This window comes from Schistocerca serialis, chromosome 4 (genome assembly GCF_023864345.2).
Source record: "Schistocerca serialis cubense isolate TAMUIC-IGC-003099 chromosome 4, iqSchSeri2.2, whole genome shotgun sequence".
Taxonomy (NCBI): domain Eukaryota; kingdom Metazoa; phylum Arthropoda; class Insecta; order Orthoptera; family Acrididae; genus Schistocerca; species Schistocerca serialis.
The window spans coordinates 433,144,930-433,165,957 of NC_064641.1; the positions used below are offsets into that span (position 1 = coordinate 433,144,930).

Genomic DNA, 21,028 nt, shown 5'->3' on the forward strand with positions numbered 1-21,028 from the left:
CAAATTTATAGTGTGTTCTTGTTGAGCATAGTATTTTCGTTATTAGTGTGAGTGTAGTACGTCTGAAAGCGACTTTATTGCAGTTTTTCTCTACATTCTGTTGATGACCACCTTTGGCGCTACATTGCCACGTGCGTTGGAATCTTGGTTGTTGTACTTTTATTTGATAACATTTGTCTTATTCGGAGAAATTAATGTGGCATGTTGGCTAACAGATCCTTTCAGCTAGACCATTGGAGAAGGCAGAGTCCAACAGATTGGCTGTGAACATCACTCTAGCAATCTTAAAAATAAAAGAACGCCCTGCTCTGTGTTTTGGTTACCGCCCGACCAGACTACTGAGCCACGTGATGAAGATATTTGAACGAATTCTCGAGACAGCTCAAGTCACGAGAAACCACACCAGATTGGTGAAAAACATTAGCACAATTGACGCAGTCCTTGTTGCATGGCTGCTGATAGAAAAATAATGTGAAAAGAACCAGCAACTGTATCTCGCTTTTCTAGAACCTGGCAAGACCTTCGAGCGGGTACCGCATGGCCTTATGTGGTTACCGCTTAGAGAACAGAGCTTCCCAGAGTACCTTGTTAACTGGGTACGGCCTCTGTATGTTGAATCGAGGTATATCCAAGTGGCTGCGAAAGCATTCGCATGATAATAGGAATCCACCAGGGGTCGGCCTCATCACCGTTGCTGTTCATTTTTGTGGTGGACACTGCAACATCATTCGTATTACCATGCCCAATTCTCTATGCTGGGTATGTCATTTTATCTGCGTGGAACAAGTTTGATCTACAGTGAAAAGCACAAGAATGGAACGACCGACTTATACAATATGGTCTGCAGCTCAACGAAAACCAAGTATATGGCAACGACAAGTTGCGACCATCAGTGTTGACGCAGAAGAAAATCATAAAGTGTCCTACAACATATGTTAAAGGCATAATATCAAATGCTTGATAATGGCATAAAAGACCGAAACCTGGGTTGTATTTAAGTAAACAATAAAACAGTCAAATGGTGGTGTGTTCCTTTAAAAAATATTGTATGACTGTTGCTCAGCAACATCAGTAACTGTTTACGTACGTCGGGTCTACAATCACCAGCGATAACCAACTTACAGGTGAGGTCAAGGACGCAGACAGTCTGGATGAGGTAGTGAACTACAGCAGAGGCCACACACGATCTTCGAATTAAGGACTACCGGAAGTCAATGATTTACCGGACAATCATCCGTCTTCTTCCTCTCTACGGCACTGAGTGTGCACCAGCTGCGATAGATATGAAGCGGGGGGGGGGGGGGGGGACGTCATGGAGAATAAAATGCATAGGTGGACAGGTGGAATCACTTGATTGTACCACGTTTCCAACGACACTATCAAGAAATGTTTTGGAGGGCACCTATCCAGAAGAAAATGCGAAAAAGCCATCTGTGATGTTTGGGACATGTGATGCAGGCAGACTGATGCAGTTAGAATAGCAAAGGCAGCATACACAGCGGAAGCCATAGAAAACAGACTCAATGAACAATCAAAACAGCGATGGACCGACCCTTTGCTCTACGATCTGAAGGCTGTAAATCTCCGTCGTCGTATAGCCCACGATCGAAAGAAGTGGAGCCAGGTGGGACAAACACTTATCTGGATACTGAGAGATCTTTTTGGGTATAACATTTCATTCAGCAAAACTATCTTCCTCATGTAAATTATTGGGCCCATAAATGAAAAATTAGTGCCATTTAAAAGGCTAAATCTACTGTGATTTAGCTACTATATGAGGATCCCGAGAATTTGTAAATCATGTCATGTTAACAGGCTAATTACTACCTAGTTTCCATGGTACTCCTGAGCAAATTAAAAGTTAATACCTCAAGTGTGATACTAATTGCTCTCGTAGGCCAACGGTTCCTTCCATTAATTACATGAGCCATTACGCTGTAATATTAACTGTGTGTCTTCTATAAAGGAAAATTTTCTGCGTTTTGTCAAAATCTGTCGTCAAAATCCGTGGGAGGCCAATACCTACGATCATCGGCTGTTGAAGCCTGTGCAGTGCATTTGTGTCCATGTAGTGCTACTAAACGGGTTCCTGTCGTCTCACATTCAAATCGGCTTCGATCTGACTCGCAATAGACTGTCGAACGCCCCGTTAGGGCACTGCAGAGACGCTCTGGCGTCGGTTCGTCAAATAGTTGCGGGCGGCGTGTGAAAACATTGTCGCTACGATACTGAAGATTCACCCTAGACAATGCTATCCTCTGAAATCCGTTTCTGCGCGTAACTCCGATATGCTATGACCTACGCGTTTTACTCCGGTTACGATACCGTTTAATTGGGATGTGTTGTCGTATTCTCTTTCCATCTCTCCGTAACACACTGCTCAGATGTCATGTCTCACTACCACTATAAGCCGTATCTGGCCGCACCATTCCGACGTCGCATATGGCAAATATTTAAGCGGGACAACTCATCTCCTGACTTTGCGTCATCAGTTTATATGACCCTCGCAGTATGGCATTGCTCACGTTCCTGTTACTGGGTCATGAACATGAAACGCTACTGTCATTCACTGCTAACGGAAAGTGTTTCAGTTTTCGTAATTTCTAATAAGGGAAAACCAGAAAACCAACAGCACGTAAAGCACAGCAGAGAGCTTTCACTTTTCTTGACTAGCTGGATTCTGCACCATGATGCCAGTACGCAAACACTGCCAACATCTTCAAGCGGATATCTTTGTGTGTCGGAGTCGGTAACTTCACAAAGTCAATTTACACTATAAATAAACTCCTCCATCAAATATCTCAAACGTGGTGGTGTGGCTATAAACATTCTCTCTTTCGACTTTCGACGAGGATGTAATCTTTCGATACTGAAGGTAAATGCTTCAAGTTGTCTTGGACCTAATGTCATTCAAGGGCTCCAAAATAAAACTTATCTCCAGTCACATACCTAACTACTAAACCCACTGCAAGAAAGACATAATGTGACTGCGTAAAGTAGACATTGTTTGGCTAAATATAAGTGTACTTGCTACAGATTCACGCATGCCATTAACTGTGTAGCATTGCTAGCCTACGTTGGTAATCACAAGAATTGACTTTAGGATCGACCCAAAGGTTTAGGACACAGGGATGTTATAACTCTTACAACTATTCATAAATGTAAATGCGAGCATGGACTAAATGTGAGAAAACCAACCTTGATGAAGGTCGCTGCACAGAGCAACAGACTGGTTATTACAATTAACAGCACGGGCCTCATGTTGCAAACTCTTCAACACCTCCTCTGCTCTCCAGAAATGAACATCAGCGTATATGTTTCAAGTACAACACATTTTGTGTGCGTGTGGGTGTGTGTGTTTCCGCCGTTCGTGCCCCTCTATTCACATTGATGAGATGTTTTGATACCAGCCGGCGTCACCGTCTGAATGGCTATTGTGCTGCGTAGACGTTCAGCTGTTGCTGGAACGCAATTGTGTTTTCTCGAGACAGATGTTTCTGCACGTCATAGTCGTTTCGCTCAGACTGTTCGCCTCATCTTCTATCAGCACCGAGGAGAACTTTTTCCGCGTGAACCAATGTATCATTACATGAAAGACGAATTTTTTCGACATACTTAAGTACATGCTAAGGATAGAATGCCTCACTGACCGTGATAATGAAAGGCACAATAATACGAGACGAGTAATTCACTGTATCTGTTTTGTAAAATAATTTGATTCCGGTACTTTTTGTTCGGAGGAACAGAAATGATGCCAGAACTTTATAGAGTACCTAGGAGAGTGTCAGAGTAGTTTTACTTGCCATTTGTAATAACTCCCTTCATTTGCCACTTTTCGATTTCTTTCGTTGATTATATGAAGAATGCTTACATACTTTGGGATATTTCTTTGTTAGTTGCAGCCATTCTTACTGAAACCATTTTGTAGGTGGTTTCTGTTCATGTGGAAAGTTTTCAACTCCAGAAACGTCTTCCGCACCAGTGATTAAATCTGATGGCTCAGCGCTACGTTACGGACATCCTGCGACCTCATTATTCAGTAGTACAGTACTCATCCTCACGTGTTACCTCTCTCAATGAGCTGTCTGTGTGATGCTGAGGTAGCCAGCAAGATCCGCAGATCTGTATCCAACGCAACATGTGTGGGGCCAGTTTGGACGTCGATTCCATCCAGGTAAGAGTTTCTACGATATCAAGGCCCAGATACAGCAGTTGCGGACCAGCTTTCCTCAGGATAGGTTTAATCAGCGCATGAATCCTCGTAAGTTTCAGTCGATTCTGTAATCACTGCATTAAATCACACGTTCTCTCAGCCAGTGATATTTAATTTCGATTCCTCGTCCACTGCTGGGTATTTCATTTATTTTATCAAGCAGTGTGCAATGCCGGAATAAACAAGCAAAGTACGTGACTTTTCTTCGAGTGTACGAGGTTCTGTAGGATATTCTTCTGTATGTGGTAATGCAACTATCTAACTGTATTTGAATAGTTTTGTTTAGAGATTAGTGGGAGTATTCATAGGTTATCCCCAAGCACATTGCTTCGGTAGCGGATTGTAAAAACTTTGAATTATCCACTGTATGGTTTTCTGCGACCGAAGCTAATCGACTTCGGAAGGAGTATTACAACACGTTAATCTTCAGGCCTTCAGTAAGAATATGGCAGCTCATGTGGCCTGTGAGAGATAATGTAGGCCCCAACGTGCCAGTGTTAACAAAATACCACGTGGCTGCGGACAGAATTATGACGGATAGGAAGTGTGACTGGCAGGACAAAGCTGCACTGAAGGTGAGTGCTGCCTCCTACATTGATATCCAGAGAAAACCGCGGTTGATCAAGTAACAGAACATGGATGTCAATTTCATTCCCTAACATCAGTGTTATCAGCGAAGAGTGGAATCCCTCATTAAATAAGCTATGGAGATGAAGAGATAAAGATTTTGAGGATATTGAAAGGGTATTACAATACGAAAAGGGAGATCAACATCTAATAGTCACAGGGAACAGAAATTCAGCTGTAGGGGAATCAGTAGAGCAAAAGGTTACAGGAGAGTATAGGCTTGGCACAAGGAATGCGAGAGGAGAAAGAATAATCGAGTTCTGTATATATTTCTGCCTGTAATAGGGAATACTCTGTTCAAGAATCACAAGAGCAGCAGGTATACTCAAAAAAGGCCGACAGATACGGGAAGATTTCAGTTAGATTACATCATGGTCACACAGAGATTCCGAAATAAGACACTGGATATTAAAGCATACACAGGAGCGGATATAGACTTAGATCACAATATAGTAGCTATGAAGAGTAGCCCGAAATTCAAGAGATCAGTTAGGAAGAATCAATACGGAATGAAGTGGAATACGGAAGTAGTAAGGAAAGACGTGATGCGCCTGAAGTTCTCCAACGCTTTAGATACAGCAAAAAGGGATAACTCAGTAGGCCGTACAGTTGAAGAGTAATGGACATCTCTAAGAAGGGCAATCACAGACGTGGGAAAGAAACACATAGGTACAAGAAGGTAATTCGAAGAAACCATGGATAGGAGGAGTAACACAGTTGATCGATGAAAGCAGGAAGTGCAAAATCGTTCAGGGAAATTCAGGAATACAGAAATACAAGTTCCTAAGGAATGAAATAAATAGAAACTGCAGGGGAGCTAAGATGAAATGACTGGATGACAAATGCGAAGAAATCGAAAAATAAATTATTGTCGGATGGACTGACTCAGTAGATAGAAAAGTCAAAATAACCTTCTGCGAAATTGAAAGCAAGGGTGTTAACATCAAGATTTATCTGATGTGATAGAGGAAGAAACAGGAATCTGAAATTTCCTGGCAGATTAAAACTGTGTGCCCGACCGAGACTCGAACTCGGGACCTTTGCCTTTCGCGAGCAAGTGCTCTACCATATGAGCTTCCGAAGCACGACTCACGCCCGGTACTCACAGCTTTACTTCTGCCAGTATCTCGTCTCCTACCTTCCAAATTTTACAGAAGCTCTCCTGCGAAACTTGCAGAACTAGCACTCCTGAAAGAAAGGATACTGCGGAGACATGGCTTAGCCACAGCCTGGGGGATGTTTCCAGAATGAGATTTTCACTCTGCAGCGGAGTGTGCGCTGATATGAAACTTCTTGGTAGATTAAAACTGTGTGCCCGACCGAGACTCGAACTCGGGATCTTTGCCTTTCGCGGAAAAGTGCTCTACCATCTGAGCTACCGAAGCACGACTCACGCCCGGTACTCACAGCTTTACTTCTGCCAGTATTTCGTCTCCTACCTTCCAAACTTTACAGAAGCTCTCCTGCGAACCTTGCAGAACTAGCACTCCTGAAAGAAAGGATACTGCGGAGACATGGCTTAGCCACAGCCTGGGGGATGTTTCCAGAATGAGATTTTCACTCTGCAGTGGAGTGTGCGCTGATATGAAACTTCCTGGTAGATTAAAACTGTGTGCCCGACCGAGACTCCGCTGCAGAGTGAAAATCTCATTCTGGAAACAGGAGTCTATTTGGAAGCAATAGGGGATTTAGTCTTAGAGGCAAAATTTAAGAGAGCTTTGGAGGACTTAAGATCATACAAGTCAGAAGAAACAGATAACATTCCATCAAAATTTCTAAAATCATTGGTGGAAGTGGCAACAAAACGACTATTTAGGCTGGCAACATACCATCTGACTTTCGGAATCATATTATCCACACAATTCCGAAGACAGCAAGAGCTGAAAAGTGGGCAATTTATTGCACAATCAGCAAACGGTTCATGTGTCCAAGCTCCTGGCAAGAACAATACACAGAAAAATGGAGAAGAAAATGGAGAATTTGTTAGATGACGATCAGCTTGGATTTCGGAAAGGTAAAGGCACCAGAGAGGCAATTATTACATTGCGATTGATGACGGAATCAAGACTAAAGAAAGATAAACCTGGGAAAACCGTTCTAGAATGTAAAATGGTATAAGATGTAAGAAATTCTGAGAAAAATAGGGGTAAGCTACAGGGAGAGACGGGTAATATACCATACGTATAAGAGACAAGAGGGAATAAAATAAGAACGGACGACGAAGAACGAAGTGCTCGAATTAAGAAGGCTGTGAGAGGGATGTAGTCTTTCGCCACTACTGTTCAATCTATACATCGAAGAAGGAATGATAGAAATATATGATTGGTTCAGGATTGGAATTATAAATCAAGGTGAAACGATATCAATGATATGATTCGCTGATGACACTGCTATCCAGTGAGAAAGTGAAGAAGAATTACGTGTTCTGCTGAATGCATTGAACAGTCTAATGAGTACAAAATATGGCTTGGGAGTAAATCGAAGAACGACGAAAGTAATGAGGAGTATCAGAAATGAGTACAGCGAGGAACTTAACATCAGGCTTGATGGTCACGAAGTAGATGAAGTTACGAAATTCTGCAACCTAGGCAGCAAAATAACAAATGTCGGAAGGAGGATGTCAAAATCAGACTAGCACTGTCAAAAATGACATTCCTGGCCAAGATACGTCTACAAGTATCAAACATAGGTCGTAATTTGAGGAAGAAATTTGTGATAATATATTTCTGAAGCCTAGTATTGTATGGTAACGAAACGTGGACCATGGGTAAACCGGAATACAAGAGAATCGAAGCACCTGAGATGTGCTACAGTCGATTGTTGAAAATTAGTTGCACTGACAAGGTGAGGAATGAGGAGGCTCTGTGCAGAATGGGAGAGGAAAGGAATATGTGGAAAACACTGACGGCGAGAAGCGACAAGGTGTTAGAACATCTGTTAAAATATCGGTAGATGACTTCCATGGTAATAAAAGAGCTTTAGAGAGCGAAAACAGAAGAGGAGGATAGAGACTGGAATTCATCCAGTAAATAATTGAGAACGAATTTTGCAAGGGCTACTTTGAGACGAAGAGGTTGGCATACAAGAGGAATTCGTGGTAGGCTGCATCAAACCACTCAGGAGACTGATGAATAAAAAAAAAAAAAAGAAAAAAAAAAAAAGAAATGAGATGAAGATGCGGGAAATGCAGGACAGAATCACTGCTTTATGCGCAATTGTCTGGAAACCGGTAGCACCACACGAATTAGAACAATCAGTTCCCACTCGAAAATATCAGAAGAGCATTCCACCAAAATCTCATAGATGTATAACCACTTGACGCAGCTGAAAACCGGAGAATATTTTGTTCATATACATATCCGAAAGACCTTACATCATACCCAAGGGATACGTGAGTGGTGAAGGGTGTTGGTTCAAACCATTCATCAGACTGAAACATCTGGAGCACTGTGTTCGGTTTCTATGGCTGGCAGCAACATTCAGACATTCCGCATCGAATCCATGGTTTCCGAAGCCTGGCTGGAGTGTCGGCCGATGTCACCCAATGAGAGACATCAGCGTGGCCCGAAATCATCAAAACCAGCAAAGGGCTCGTAGACAAGCTGATTCACCTAGTTGACGTATTACAGGATGATGCTGTAGCTGCTGGTCAGCACACGCGATTGATGGCTGATGTGGAGACTGCGCCGGTCGATTGCACGGCACCAACGGAATGAAACTACTGACTGAACTGGGGGTACAGATACTTGCCTTGGATGGGTTTGATGTGACAGAGCTCAGTTCCCCTCAGACAGCTGCTGCGAAAATTTGCTTTATGCTGCAGCAAGGAGCTAACCTGACCAAGGCCACAGTAGACCACTGCACTGCAGAACACTGCGCCAGATTTGTTGCAGTGACCAGTTGCAAAATTATGCAAGTGTTTAGCCTGCATAACCTTTTTAAGACTGCTGCGGCCTACTACAGAGTGATGCCACATGGCTAACAACCTCGGGATCTTTGAGTGTTCGCAGAAGAAATGTCAGATAGTTCTAATGAAACTGATCTGCAGTGACGAGGATACATCCAAAAGAATCTTTTCATTACAAATCGAAACAAAAGTTAGTTTTGTCCAGTGAAAGTGAAATGGTTAAATACGGTAACTTTTCGTTTCGTTCATTATCATTTTAAACTCCAGTTTGTATGTAGTTGCTATTTGCTTATTACATTCAATAGAACAAGCTGACCTGTGTTTGTCACAAAGTCCGATCAATGCAATTATTCTGAAAGAAATTTTCATTTCTTTTCACGATCATCTAAAATACCAAAAGGATGCCTCCGTGTTAACTGTGGGCCGAGCTTCTTTTTCAGTTTTGAAGTAAGTAGCAGTTAACACTATTATTACCATTCTTGACTTTTTACAAAAGCAGTTGTGAATTGAATGAGACATAATTGGGCCTCAGTTCCCTTCTAACGTTACCGCCTAAGACAGACTTTCAATAAATAATTTTTCTTGAAGCAGACACATTCGTAATTTTTTCATTTCCTGTTGTCCTGAGTTGCTTCAAAATTCATGGATGTGTGTTCTGTCTATGGAACTATAAGGAAGTCAGTTTGTTATCTGCCTTATGCGTGTCGTTCATTTATTTGTGAAGCGTCTGTAATGGACGTTAATACATATTTCTTTATATACGTATAATAATGTGTAACAATGCGTTACTATGTTACATTTTGTTATGTTTTTCTCTTGTTTTTCCGATTGGTAACAACTTTCGTAGAATCAGTATCGTGACGTTAAATTTTCGTTTGGTGTTACATATGATTTCCATTGTTGTTATTACACATTAGTCCAAGTGTTTGGACTTGTTTACAGAGTGCAGTGTTGCTAACTGTGACTGTGTTTACCTTCTGTCTTTCTGTCTTTTGTTTGTGTTGGATGTGTGGTTCGATATTTCCATATATATATATATATATATATATATATATATATATATATATATATATATATGTGTGTGTGTGTGTGTGTGTGTGTGTGTGAGAGAGAGAGAGAGAGAGAGAGAGAGATAAGGAGAACAGAGGGAGGGAGATTCATTCATTAACTGTATGATTATGTTTCAGAGTTCTGTTCGTTATTGTTTCTGTGGCTAACATGATCAGGGAATTATTACGTACTTTGATTTGGTCATTAATTATTTTCTTTTTCATTGCAATGACTCTTTTTATGTAAAAGTTTTCGCGTAATGGCAGGACCTTTTGCTGTCACAGTTCACTCTAATAATTTTCGTGTCTTGTTCCATGTTTGATGATTCATGTTATGTTTTAAAAGGTGTTTGGCAAAGGTAGAATGGCTCTTTTCATACTTCCAGCTTTCATATGTTCTTCATACCTTGTTTTGCAATTCATGGCTGTCATCCCCAGATATACTGATTCACATTATTTTTATTCTAATCAGTATATACCTGCTCCTTGGTATTTATCTGGCTTATCTGTTGTTGTTAGTCGATATCACTGGCGTGTGTTTCATGTTCTGTAAGCAATGTGTAATCCCTGTGTCCTTAATATATTTGGTGTCCTGTGTGTTGATTTTTGTTTCTATGCTAAAGTGTACCTTTTTCCTTGTTAGTGATGTCATGAGTGTTATTGCTTTGTGCCTCTTTGTGTGTTGTAGGGTCTGTGGTGTTCTTTGGTGCTTGTTTTCTATGTTTGTTTTAATTTTTATTTAGTAGTGTTTTGATTTTTTGGTCGAGTATTTGTGTTAAATGGGCATTGTAACCATTGTTTCTGGCTATGAGATGTATTGTTTGTAATTCTTTTCAATAGTTTTCACTGCTGAGTGGGATATTATGCAGTCTGTGTAACATTTGTCGTAGAGCTGCTAATTTTGATATTTTTTGGTGGTAGGGTGAAGCATACGTATTTGCATCTGTGACTGTTGACTTTCTGAAGATATGAAATGTATGCTCATTATTGTCTCTCTTTATGTTTATATCCAAGAAATGTACTTGCATTTGTGTTTCTTTTTCTGTGATGAATTGGATATTTCGTGTATACTGTTCATGTCTGATTGGTGCCCGCCCCTATAGCTCAGTGCTCAGAGTGACGGACTGCGTCCTACAGGCCCGGGTTCGAGTTCCGTCTGTGTCGGGGATTTTTTCCGCTGAGGGACTAGGCGTAGTGTTCTCTTCATCATCATTTCATTGCCATTTGGCGCGCAGGTCGCCCAATGTGACGTCGAATGTAATAAGTTCTGCACCAAGGCGGCCGGATCTGCCCTATAAGGGGCCTCTCTTCCAATGACGCCAAACGCTCATTTTCCATTTCATGCCTGATTGGTGCTCTTCTGTTTTCTGAGTCGGTTCATGTTGCATTCAGAGTACGTCATCAACATACCTGTACGAGTAAACAACTTTGTATCCTTCCTTTATGGTGACTTTATTGACGATTGCGTTTTCTTGTGACTGATAAATATGTTTGGCAGTTATCCTGTCATTGTGGATCCCATTGGAAGCACATCTTTTTGTAAGCAGAATTCTTTTTCAGACTGGAAGCAATTTTGGTACGCGATTGTTCTAAGGGTTTTGGTTATTTCAACGATATTGTCTATGGGAAGTTTGTTGTATGTCACTAGGCTTTCATCTATAAAATTATTGTGTCTTTAGTGGGTACCTAGATGTACGCATTCTCTACGACCAAAGATATGAGTGATGTTGTTTGCAGAATGTGTAAGTATTCAATTGTGTTATGAGTTCATTTGTAGCTTCCATTTTTCTACTGCTCTTCATTTCACAGTGATGCATTATGATTTTCTTCGTATGTTTTGCCCCATAGTATGATGGTACATTCATGAAATTAATAGCAGGCCTCAATGGAAAATGGAGCTTGTGAATCACAGGTTTGCACCTGAGTTGGTGATTTTGGGTTCTTCTGTGCGATGTGTCGTTTTTGTTTGTGTGTGAGTATGCGTTTGATATCTCTGAGATAGTTTCTTTTGAATGTCTGTAAATGTGCTGTGGGATTATATTTCAGATTCATGATGTTTTCACAGGGGATAAGTTATTTAATTTTCCCCATATTCAGGGTGGTCCTTTGATAGTGACTGGGCCAAATATCTCACGAAATAATCATCAAACGAAAAAGCTACAAAGAACGAAACTCGTCTAACTTGAAGGGGGAAACTAGATGGCGCTATGGTTGGCCGGCTAGATGGCACTGCCATGGGTCAAACGGATATCAACTCCTTTTTTTAAAATAGGAACTCCTATTTTTTATTACATATTCGTGTAGTACGTAAGGAAATATGAATGTTCTAATTCGACCACTTTTTTCGCTTTGTGATAGATGGCGCTGTAATAGTCACAAACGTATGGCTCACAATTTTAGACGGACAGTTGGTAACAGGTAGGTTTTTTAAGTTAAAATACAGAACGTAGGTACGTTAGAACATTTTATTTACAGGTAATCACGCTGTAACAGCATGCGTTCTCAGAAATGATAAGTTCACAAAGGTACATGTATCAACATTGGAACAACCGAAATAAAATGGTCGAACGTACCTACGTGCTGTATTTTAATTTAAAAAACCTACCTGTTACCAACTGTGCGTCTAAAATTGTGTGCCATATGTTTGTGATTATTACAGCGCCATCTATCACAAAGCGAAAAAAGTGGTCCAACTCAGTCTTTCATATTTCTTTAGGTACTACACGAATATGTAATAAAAATGTGGGTTCCTATTTTAAAAAACGCAGTTGATATTCGTTTGACCTACGGCAGCGCCATCTAGTGGACCAACCATAGCGCCATGTGGTTTCTCCCTCCGAGCTAGACAAGTTTCGTTCTTTGTAGTTTTTTTCGTTTGACGCTTATTTCGTGAATATTTGGCCCGGTCACGATCAATGGACCACCCTGTATATCGTTCTTTATTGACCAGTGCTGTTCTGTTCCCTTTATCATCTGTTGTGACTATAATGTTGTCAGATTGTAGTTTTTCTTTTAATTGGTTGGTGGTGTTGTTTCGTGTTTGAAATTTCCTGTTTTGCTCTTTCTTTTCCATGGTGATTATAATTTTCAATTCTTTCTTCACTTATTCTGTTAGCCCACTAATTACAGTGTTATTATTTTGTTTCTCTTCCTCTGCCAGGATAATTTCTGTTTTTATAATCAGATTTTCTATGTAGTGGTTATCTAGTTTTGTGCTGATGTGGTTGAGCCCGTTCTCTAATGTATGTGTTCCTTTCTCTAATAATTCTGTTTCTCTGAGGTTTATTGGTTACAGGTGAAATTTGTGGTGGTGTGTGTGTTGTACTTTGTTGAGTTTTTGTTTCTGATTGTTTTTCGTAGAGAGGGTTCTGATGTTCTGCTTGCATTTGTTCAGCGTATATTCCAGTGTTATTGGTGTGATTTGTTCAGTGTTATGTATTATGTTGATCATCATTGTTTTGTTGCTAATAAATACAGATAACTCGATGTGTATATCATCCAACATTCTATTAAGCATGAATTTAGTAGTATTAACCAAGTCTGCCGTGTAAATAATTTCGTTCATGGTGCTACTAAAGAGCTGTTTCTGTCAATTACATTAATTTAACTTGCAATTGCGTTATTCATTTTGCAAGTCTAATTAAATCTGATGTGTTGAATGGTCTTGTGGAGTCTGAGATGGATATCCTTGAAACTGTTGTATAACTTGGCGGGAAATGCCTGACATGGCTGCGTTATCGTCATTTTTTCGTTTTCCTTCGTTCCTTAGTTGCTTAAGAAGTCATGGAGGTGTGTTCTGTATTCACAACTAAATGGAAGGCAGTTTATATGGCTTACGCATATCGCTTCTTTTATTTGTGAAGCATCTTCAGTGACCTGTAATGCATGTTTCTTTTTATAAATATAACAAAGGTATTATATAGTAGTTACAGTAGGTTACTATGTTACATTTTTTCATGTTTTTCACTTGTATTTCAGATTACAAACAACTTTTGTAGCACAAATATTGTGATGTTAAATTATCGTTTGGTGTTACGATTACCAGTGTTGTAAGTCAGTGGTAGTCCATTTGTGCCGGCCGAAGTGGCCGCGCGGTTCTGGCGCTGCAGTCTGGAACCATGAGACCGCTACGGTCGCAATTTCGAATCCTGCCTCGGGCATGGATGTGTGTGATGTCCTTAGGTTACTTAGGTTTAACTAGTTCTAAGTTCTAGGGGACTAATGATCTCAGCAGTTGAGTCCCATAGTGCTCAGAGCCATTTAGTCCATTTGTGTGGTCCCTGATATGTGTTCATTTAGCCTGCACCTGGCCTATTTCCACCATTTTTCCACGCAAATTTATTATAGCACCTTTCTTTCATTTTTCATTTTGCGATCTGTGTATGTGTGTTTACAGAGTGTAGGGTAGCCAACTGTTACTGTGTTTTTATCTTCCGTCTCTTGCTTGTGTTGTGTGAGTGATTTGATTTTTTAATTTGTTGTGTGTGTGTATGTGTATTTTCTTATGTGTCATTCCTTGTGGGAGATTTTTATTTTTATTTTTTAATTAACTAGTGGATATTTGGGTGTGTATGTGTATGTTAGGGAGAAAGAGAGAGAGAGAGAGACAGAGTGGAAGGAGAGAGACACAGACAGACAACCAGCTTCAAGGGGGGAGGTAGATACATTAATTATATACTTTGGTTATGCAACATATTTCTATTTTTTATTGGTTTTGTGGCTAATATAATGGCATAATCTGTATGGGAGATTAACCAATCGAGAAAATAGATAAATACCATACATCCATAAATAATATACATAAAAACATTCAGCTCACTGTGGAAAAGTACCATAAAAGCAAATACATTTCTTGGATATATCAAGTAAGAGAGACAGCAATATGCAAACTTTTGACATCTTCAGGAAGCCAACACCCACAGATGCAATGATATGTGCTTCATCTAACCACCCACAAAATCAAAATTGGCAGCCCTATGACACATGTTACATAGACTAAATAATGTCGCACTCAGCAAATCAAACAACGAAAAAGATTTACAAACAATCCATCTTGTAGCCAGAAACAATGGTTGCAACACCCATACAGTACAAAGACTCAACCAAAAATTCAACTAAGAAAAATAAATACAAGCACAGAACACCAGGCCGCGCGGGATTAGCCGAGCGGTCTCAGGCGCTGCAGTCATGGACTGTGCGGCTGGTCCCGGCGGAGGTTCGAGTCCTCCCTCGGGCATGGGTGTGTGTGTTTGTTCTTAGGATAATTTAGGTTAGGTAGTGTGTAAGCTTAGGGACTCATGACCGTAGCAGCTAAGTCCCATAAGATTTCACACACATTTGAACATCTGAACACAGAACACAAGCACCAAAGAACTCCACAGATCCTACAGCACACGCAAAAGCATAAAGCAATAACACACGACATGACTAACTGAAAAAAATGGTACACTTTAACATACAAACACAAATTAACACACACGACATGAAATATATTAAAGAAACATGCATCACCCATTGCTTAGAGAACAAGAAACACACTCAGATCACATTTACAAACAGCAACAGACAAACCAAGAAGCAGGTACATACCAGTTAGAATGAAAAGTATGTGAATCAGTATATCTGGCGATGACAGGCATAAATTTAAAAACCAGGTATAAAGAACCTATGAGAAGGTGGAAGTATGAAAGTGGCCATTCCACATTCGCCGAACACATGCTAAAACACGGACATGAACCATCCAACATGGAACAAAATATGAAAAGTATTAGATTGAAGAACACAACGAAAAGCTTCTGCCATTACAAGAGAACTTTCCCATAAAACCACACATACAATGAATAATAAAGTAATTAATGACCTCATAAATGTAAGTAATAATTCCCTGACCATGTTAGCCACAAAAACAATAACAAACAGACTGGACTTGCATTTGGGAGGACAACGATTCAAACCAGCGTTAAGACTGGGATAGTTTCTTTGAAAGGGCATGGCCAATTTGCTTCCCAGTCCTAGTCACAATCTGAGATTGTGCTCTGTCTGTAATGACCTCGATCTCCCTTCCTTCCTTTCAGGCTCTCTCTCTCTCTCTCTCTCTCTCTCTGAGACACACACACACACACACACAAATATCCACTTATTAGTTAACAAGAAATGAAAACACGCTCTCACAAATACCGACACACACACACAAAACAAACGAAAAAATTAAACCACTCACTCAACGCAAACAAAAGACGGAAGATAAACACACAGCAATGTTTGGCAACACTACGCTCAGTACGTACAGATCGCAAAATAAAAAGTGTAAGTGAGTTATCATAACAAATGTGCGTTGGAAAACGTAGGAAATCGGCCACCTGGAGCATAAGGACCGAATGAACACATCTCAAGGACCACACAGGTGTATCAGTAAGGACTAAAAGCACTTTAAATCGTAAGTAACATCAAACGATAATTTAACATCACTACATTTGTGCTACAGAAGTTGTTTCTAATCTGAAAAGTAAGAGAAAAACTTGACGAAATGTAATATGGTAACATATTGTAACTACTACATAATTCATTTATTGTATTACACGTCACTGAAGATGATTTATAACTAGAAGAAGATAATCTCATATGGCAGATAATAAACTGTTTTTCGTTTAGTTGCAGATGGTGCACATCTCCAAGAATGATATTTTTGATTGTCAAATTCTGAAAATTAAGTCAGTTTTACTAAGTTACAGGCGGAAATTTTATAAATATTTTAAGTGATACGGCACTAGTCGTAGTTCCTTTTTTCGCTTATAATTTTTATTGCTTTATTGTGGGTTATAACTTGTCGGTCATTCACTATCATTGACTTCCTTTATATATGTAAGTCTAATAAAGCAAAGATGCGTTAAACTGAAATTAAGACGTCCCGACTCTTAATTTCAGGAATGAATTGAACTTATCCTGATAACAGAACGTACAGCGAAAAGATATTTTCTGCCTAAAGAAAAGCAAGAGCATTTTTTAATTGAAATAATAAAAAAATTAATGAAAGGTCTGTCACTGAATATTATCACACAGAGATATTGTATGATACTAATGCTTCGTGGTACCAAGTAACGTAAGTTCAAAAATTTCGTAGTTTAACATCAAATATGAAATTATACCATGAAAAAAAATTTCTAGCTAAAGCCATGAAATATTCAAATTAGTTCATTTATATTAACGACAGGAGACACAAAGAGAATAATCCTGAACGATTTATTTTTAGTTTGTAAAAAGCTGATACTGGTATTATGCTTGGGTAATTATTCACTATTTAAAGTTAACTGCTGTCTTAATTCCACTCCATCTAAATTAGTAAGGAAGTGGGTTTCTGGCTCTGCACTGCTCTTTGTTAGAGCACAAGAAATGTTTTATACTAGCAGTATATCTGTACCTGCAGCAGAGCACAAAGAATGAAGTTGTCTGTCAAAATATTCACAGATATCAACCAAAGAAGTAGCGGCAGTTTACAGCGCAAAATACGAAAAAGCTGTTCCGTCACAGTATTGTATTAGCTTTGATAGAGCATTTTGTATTATCAGATGCTCATGTGTAGAAAAAGAAATTGACTGTTGGGAGTAATATTCTGAGCAACAACGAATACGGCATGTGTTTAAATCGTGGGTAAAAACTACAGTGTACTAAGTAAATACTCTACAATTTGAGCAGCTATGTACCTGCTGAAGTCCGAAAATAAAGTTAGCCGCAGCTGATAAACCTTTAGCAGCTTTATGTGCTATTCACTTTTCCTATGTGTTATCACTTTGCTTAGTCAAAAATTTTGCACTTTACCCATTCCTCGCAAAATGGATCTGGATGTAACCAATCTTCAGTCTGCAACAATTTCCCATGACCATTCACACAGCTGTTTCCTCTAGTAAGTTTTCACTCTACTTTCTTTCTTTGTCTCAAAGGGTCTGCTTGGTAACAGGAGCACAGTCGAACTCCATTGTTCCTTCAGTTATGTACGGTCGTGGGAAAAAGTAGCACTTGGTACCATTAAATATTTTTCTGTGCACTACATATGAAATTCAGGGTTATGCTATTAAGTCTGGCTTACCTGAATCTTTCTCGAAGCCCAACCGACAACGCCCACAATACCACTGTAGTCGAGAATAGAGTTGCATGAACGTTCTGGAATTCGCTTCATGGACAATGACGAGATACTGCATGTACTATATGTACAGTACATTTATACATTCTTTTTATTTTGACGAATTAACTGGAAACAGCTTAACGTTAACTAAACAGTTGTTAAAAACACTTGTAGAATCGGGGTCCATACACTGAAGAATGTGCGAGAGCTTTCCTAAGTGAAGGAAGTTAATAGGATACAGAAAGCAAAATAGGTAGCAAGGATGGTTATTTTGACGGCATACAACAGAATTTGGAAACAAAACGAGTTAATGCTGCATATTGTAACAGGTTCTCATCAACATAATGTATTTCATAAATATTTATTTACATCGATTTAAATCTCGTTTTTAGTTTGTCAGTAAGTTGAAAATAAGAACAGATGCCAACAATTCGCTGCATTTCTTAATGTCCTCGTTTCCTCAAAATGTTCCAGGGTAAGGAAGCAGTGGTACATTTTGGTTCCAGAAATCCATACGCTCTGCGAGTCTGTTTTCCTCCAGAGTGAAGTTGGCCTGCATCAGCAGGTAGCTGCGATTGGTCAGGTCGTAAGGCTGCCAGATCACAGGATCCGCTTCAGGGGTAGGGTTCCTGTAGAGATAATGTACAGGTTATTGTGCACCTGGTTCTTGCTCCCACACAAACCGAAGTGGTTGCTTCATTTACCATTGTGGAGATACAAACACAAATAAGGACAGCGCTTTTTGCTACAAGTTCATTTAGTAAACACGTAAACGTCACACAGATGATCAAGTGAGTCTAATGGAGAATCTGCAAGAAAGGCATTGTGCACCAGTGTTGTTTACTGTTGAAGTTTAGAGAACATACGTTCCTAGAGGGAGGTTCTCCTACGCATATCTCCAACGTGAGAATACTATGTTAAAATTAGAAAGATTCAACATAACATGAAAGCATAAAGGCATTCGTACATCCCGCTAACTACTCCCAGCTGGAAAAGTGGTGACCGTTGGAGAGAGGGGCGGGGGGGGGGGGGGAGTGAGACACACATATTACCCTCCGCCACACACCCTATGTTGGCTTGAGGAGTACAGATATAGATGTACCGATATTGGACAAAAATCTGGAAACAGTGAGAGAACTTCGTGCTTGAACATAAATGCAGATGTTATTCAAGCCTGCGCGTTGCACTGTTGTATTTGACCACGAAGGGCAACTATGCAACGTCCACAGTACACTGCACACGTCAACGAGGTCAGAACTGTGTTTTGCGTAGTTGTAAGTACAGTACATAGCAGAAAATTCATTTGAGAGTTGGCATATTGCTAGTGCTTTCATAGAGGCTTCTTCCGTAACCAAGGTAGCTTACGTGTTTGGAGTGTCAAGAAATGCCGTACGTAAGATTTATAACGGATAGAGCGAAAGCAGGAGAACAACATCCGCTAACCTACAGCGTAGACGGAAGTGTTTGTTGAGTGATGCTGACGGACGGCCATGAAAGAGGAGAGGGACGAACAATAAGACGCAATATAGCACAGTGAACTGGAATTCCAAAGCTGCTAATCAGAGAAGGAAATTCCCTAGAAACTGTGGTGTTGATGCCATAAAACCTGAAGTGTGGAGCAACGAAAGAAAGTCATTTGGTCATATGAGTCATGTTGCACATTGTTTCCATCTTCTATCTGAGTTTACGTCCCAAGAGTGAAACATGGTGGGGGTTCAATGATGGTTTTAGCAGTTTTATTGGGGTATTACATGCGTCCCATGGATACTCGGCAAGGTGGGATCACTGCCAAGGATTATGTGACCATTTTGGCCGATCAGTCCCATCCAGCGGTACAATACTTGCTCCCAGATGACGCTGCTGTGTTTTAAGACGACTTAGTCCCTGTTCACACAGTTCGCACGGGGCGGGAAGCGCTTTTTGATCACTACTATGATGTGTCGGATCTCCCTTGGCAACCACAGTCACCAGACCTCAATATTACTGAGTACTTGTGGTCTGCTGTGGAGAGAAGAGTGCGCGATCGCTACCCACCTAACCATCCTTACATGCATCTGCCACTGTTTTGCAGGAAGAATGGTAGCCTATAAGAGTCCCTAGAAAAACAAACAGGACTAGTATTTATCCACTCCGGGACGACTGGAAGCTGTATTGAATGCTAATGGGTTTCCTGCAACATACTGGACGTGGTAGTGTGTTGTCTTTTTGATGTTCCCATATTTTTGTCAACCCTCAGTATCAGCTTGAGCTACTCATTTGGACAGCTGCTCATATATGATATCAAGATAGTACATCCATGTTTACCTCAATCCCTATTTTTGCTTCTGTAACTCAACGGATCTACCATTTACAGCTTTTGTTTATACCTACCATGATGACTATTACAGAACAATGTTCCTTTTGGGTTAGAGTGGAAATAGCGGAAGAAAGCGTCATTGTGGCCTTAGACCCGAAAAATTTTACGTTGGTCATCTTAAAGAATGTCTCACAGCAGGAAAACACCACTTCGCACAGTAAGTTTGAAATAGTTGCGTCTACCTCCTAAACCTTGCAGGAAATCCCCTACCACTCCCATAAAGAAAACCTTGAGTCATATCCTCTTCGCGAGCATTTTCTATTTTAGTCTCTTATTTTCCTGATTCTGAAACTTATGTTAACACTTTCACAAAATTAAAACGCAGCTAAACTTACTTCTCCTGCCTTGAGTGAGGCCTTGTGTCTAACATAAGGAATACCATTATTGTCTAGAGGTAGGACTTTTTCATAGACCGCGGCTAATTCATAGTTACATCATAAAGTCAGTTGGAAAATTGATGATATTTATTTAGTTTCATTCTAAAATAAGACCAAACAACAATCTTTTACGCAAAAGCAGATGAGAATGGCGCTGTAGCAGTAATTTAACTTTTACTCTTATCAATTGTTCAAACGTAATATTAGTTATGGCAAGTGCCACATACTTAAAACTACACGATACAAACGTAACGACTGAATGTTGAAATTTGGATTAAAATTAGAATTTTTTCTGGGTGAAGCACGGATTGGTAACCCGAAATCGATTTTTTTTGTATCTTAGTCCATTTTCTCTGCAGTAAAGTACTTATGCTTACTTT

At 40.0% G+C, this 21,028-nt stretch overlaps 2 protein-coding genes across 3 annotated transcripts in view; both read right to left on the bottom strand.

Annotated features, from left to right (window-relative positions):
• Positions 1-3,356, bottom strand: part of LOC126475032 (juvenile hormone esterase-like) — a 62,124-nt gene extending 58,768 nt beyond the window's left edge. Inside the window, exon 1 of the mRNA XM_050102576.1 lies at positions 3,199-3,356. Coding sequence (XP_049958533.1) covers positions 3,199-3,261 — 63 coding nt within the window. The 5' untranslated portion in view covers positions 3,262-3,356. The remainder of the gene's footprint in view (positions 1-3,198) is intronic.
• A 14,889-nt stretch (positions 3,357-18,245) lies between these two features.
• LOC126475031 (cholinesterase-like) overlaps positions 18,246-21,028 on the bottom strand; it is a 50,006-nt gene continuing 47,223 nt past the window's right edge. For both annotated transcript variants that reach the window (XM_050102575.1, XM_050102574.1), the window contains one exon: positions 18,246-18,544. In XM_050102575.1, coding sequence (XP_049958532.1) covers positions 18,376-18,544 — 169 coding nt within the window. In that variant the 3' untranslated portion in view covers positions 18,246-18,375. The remainder of the gene's footprint in view (positions 18,545-21,028) is intronic.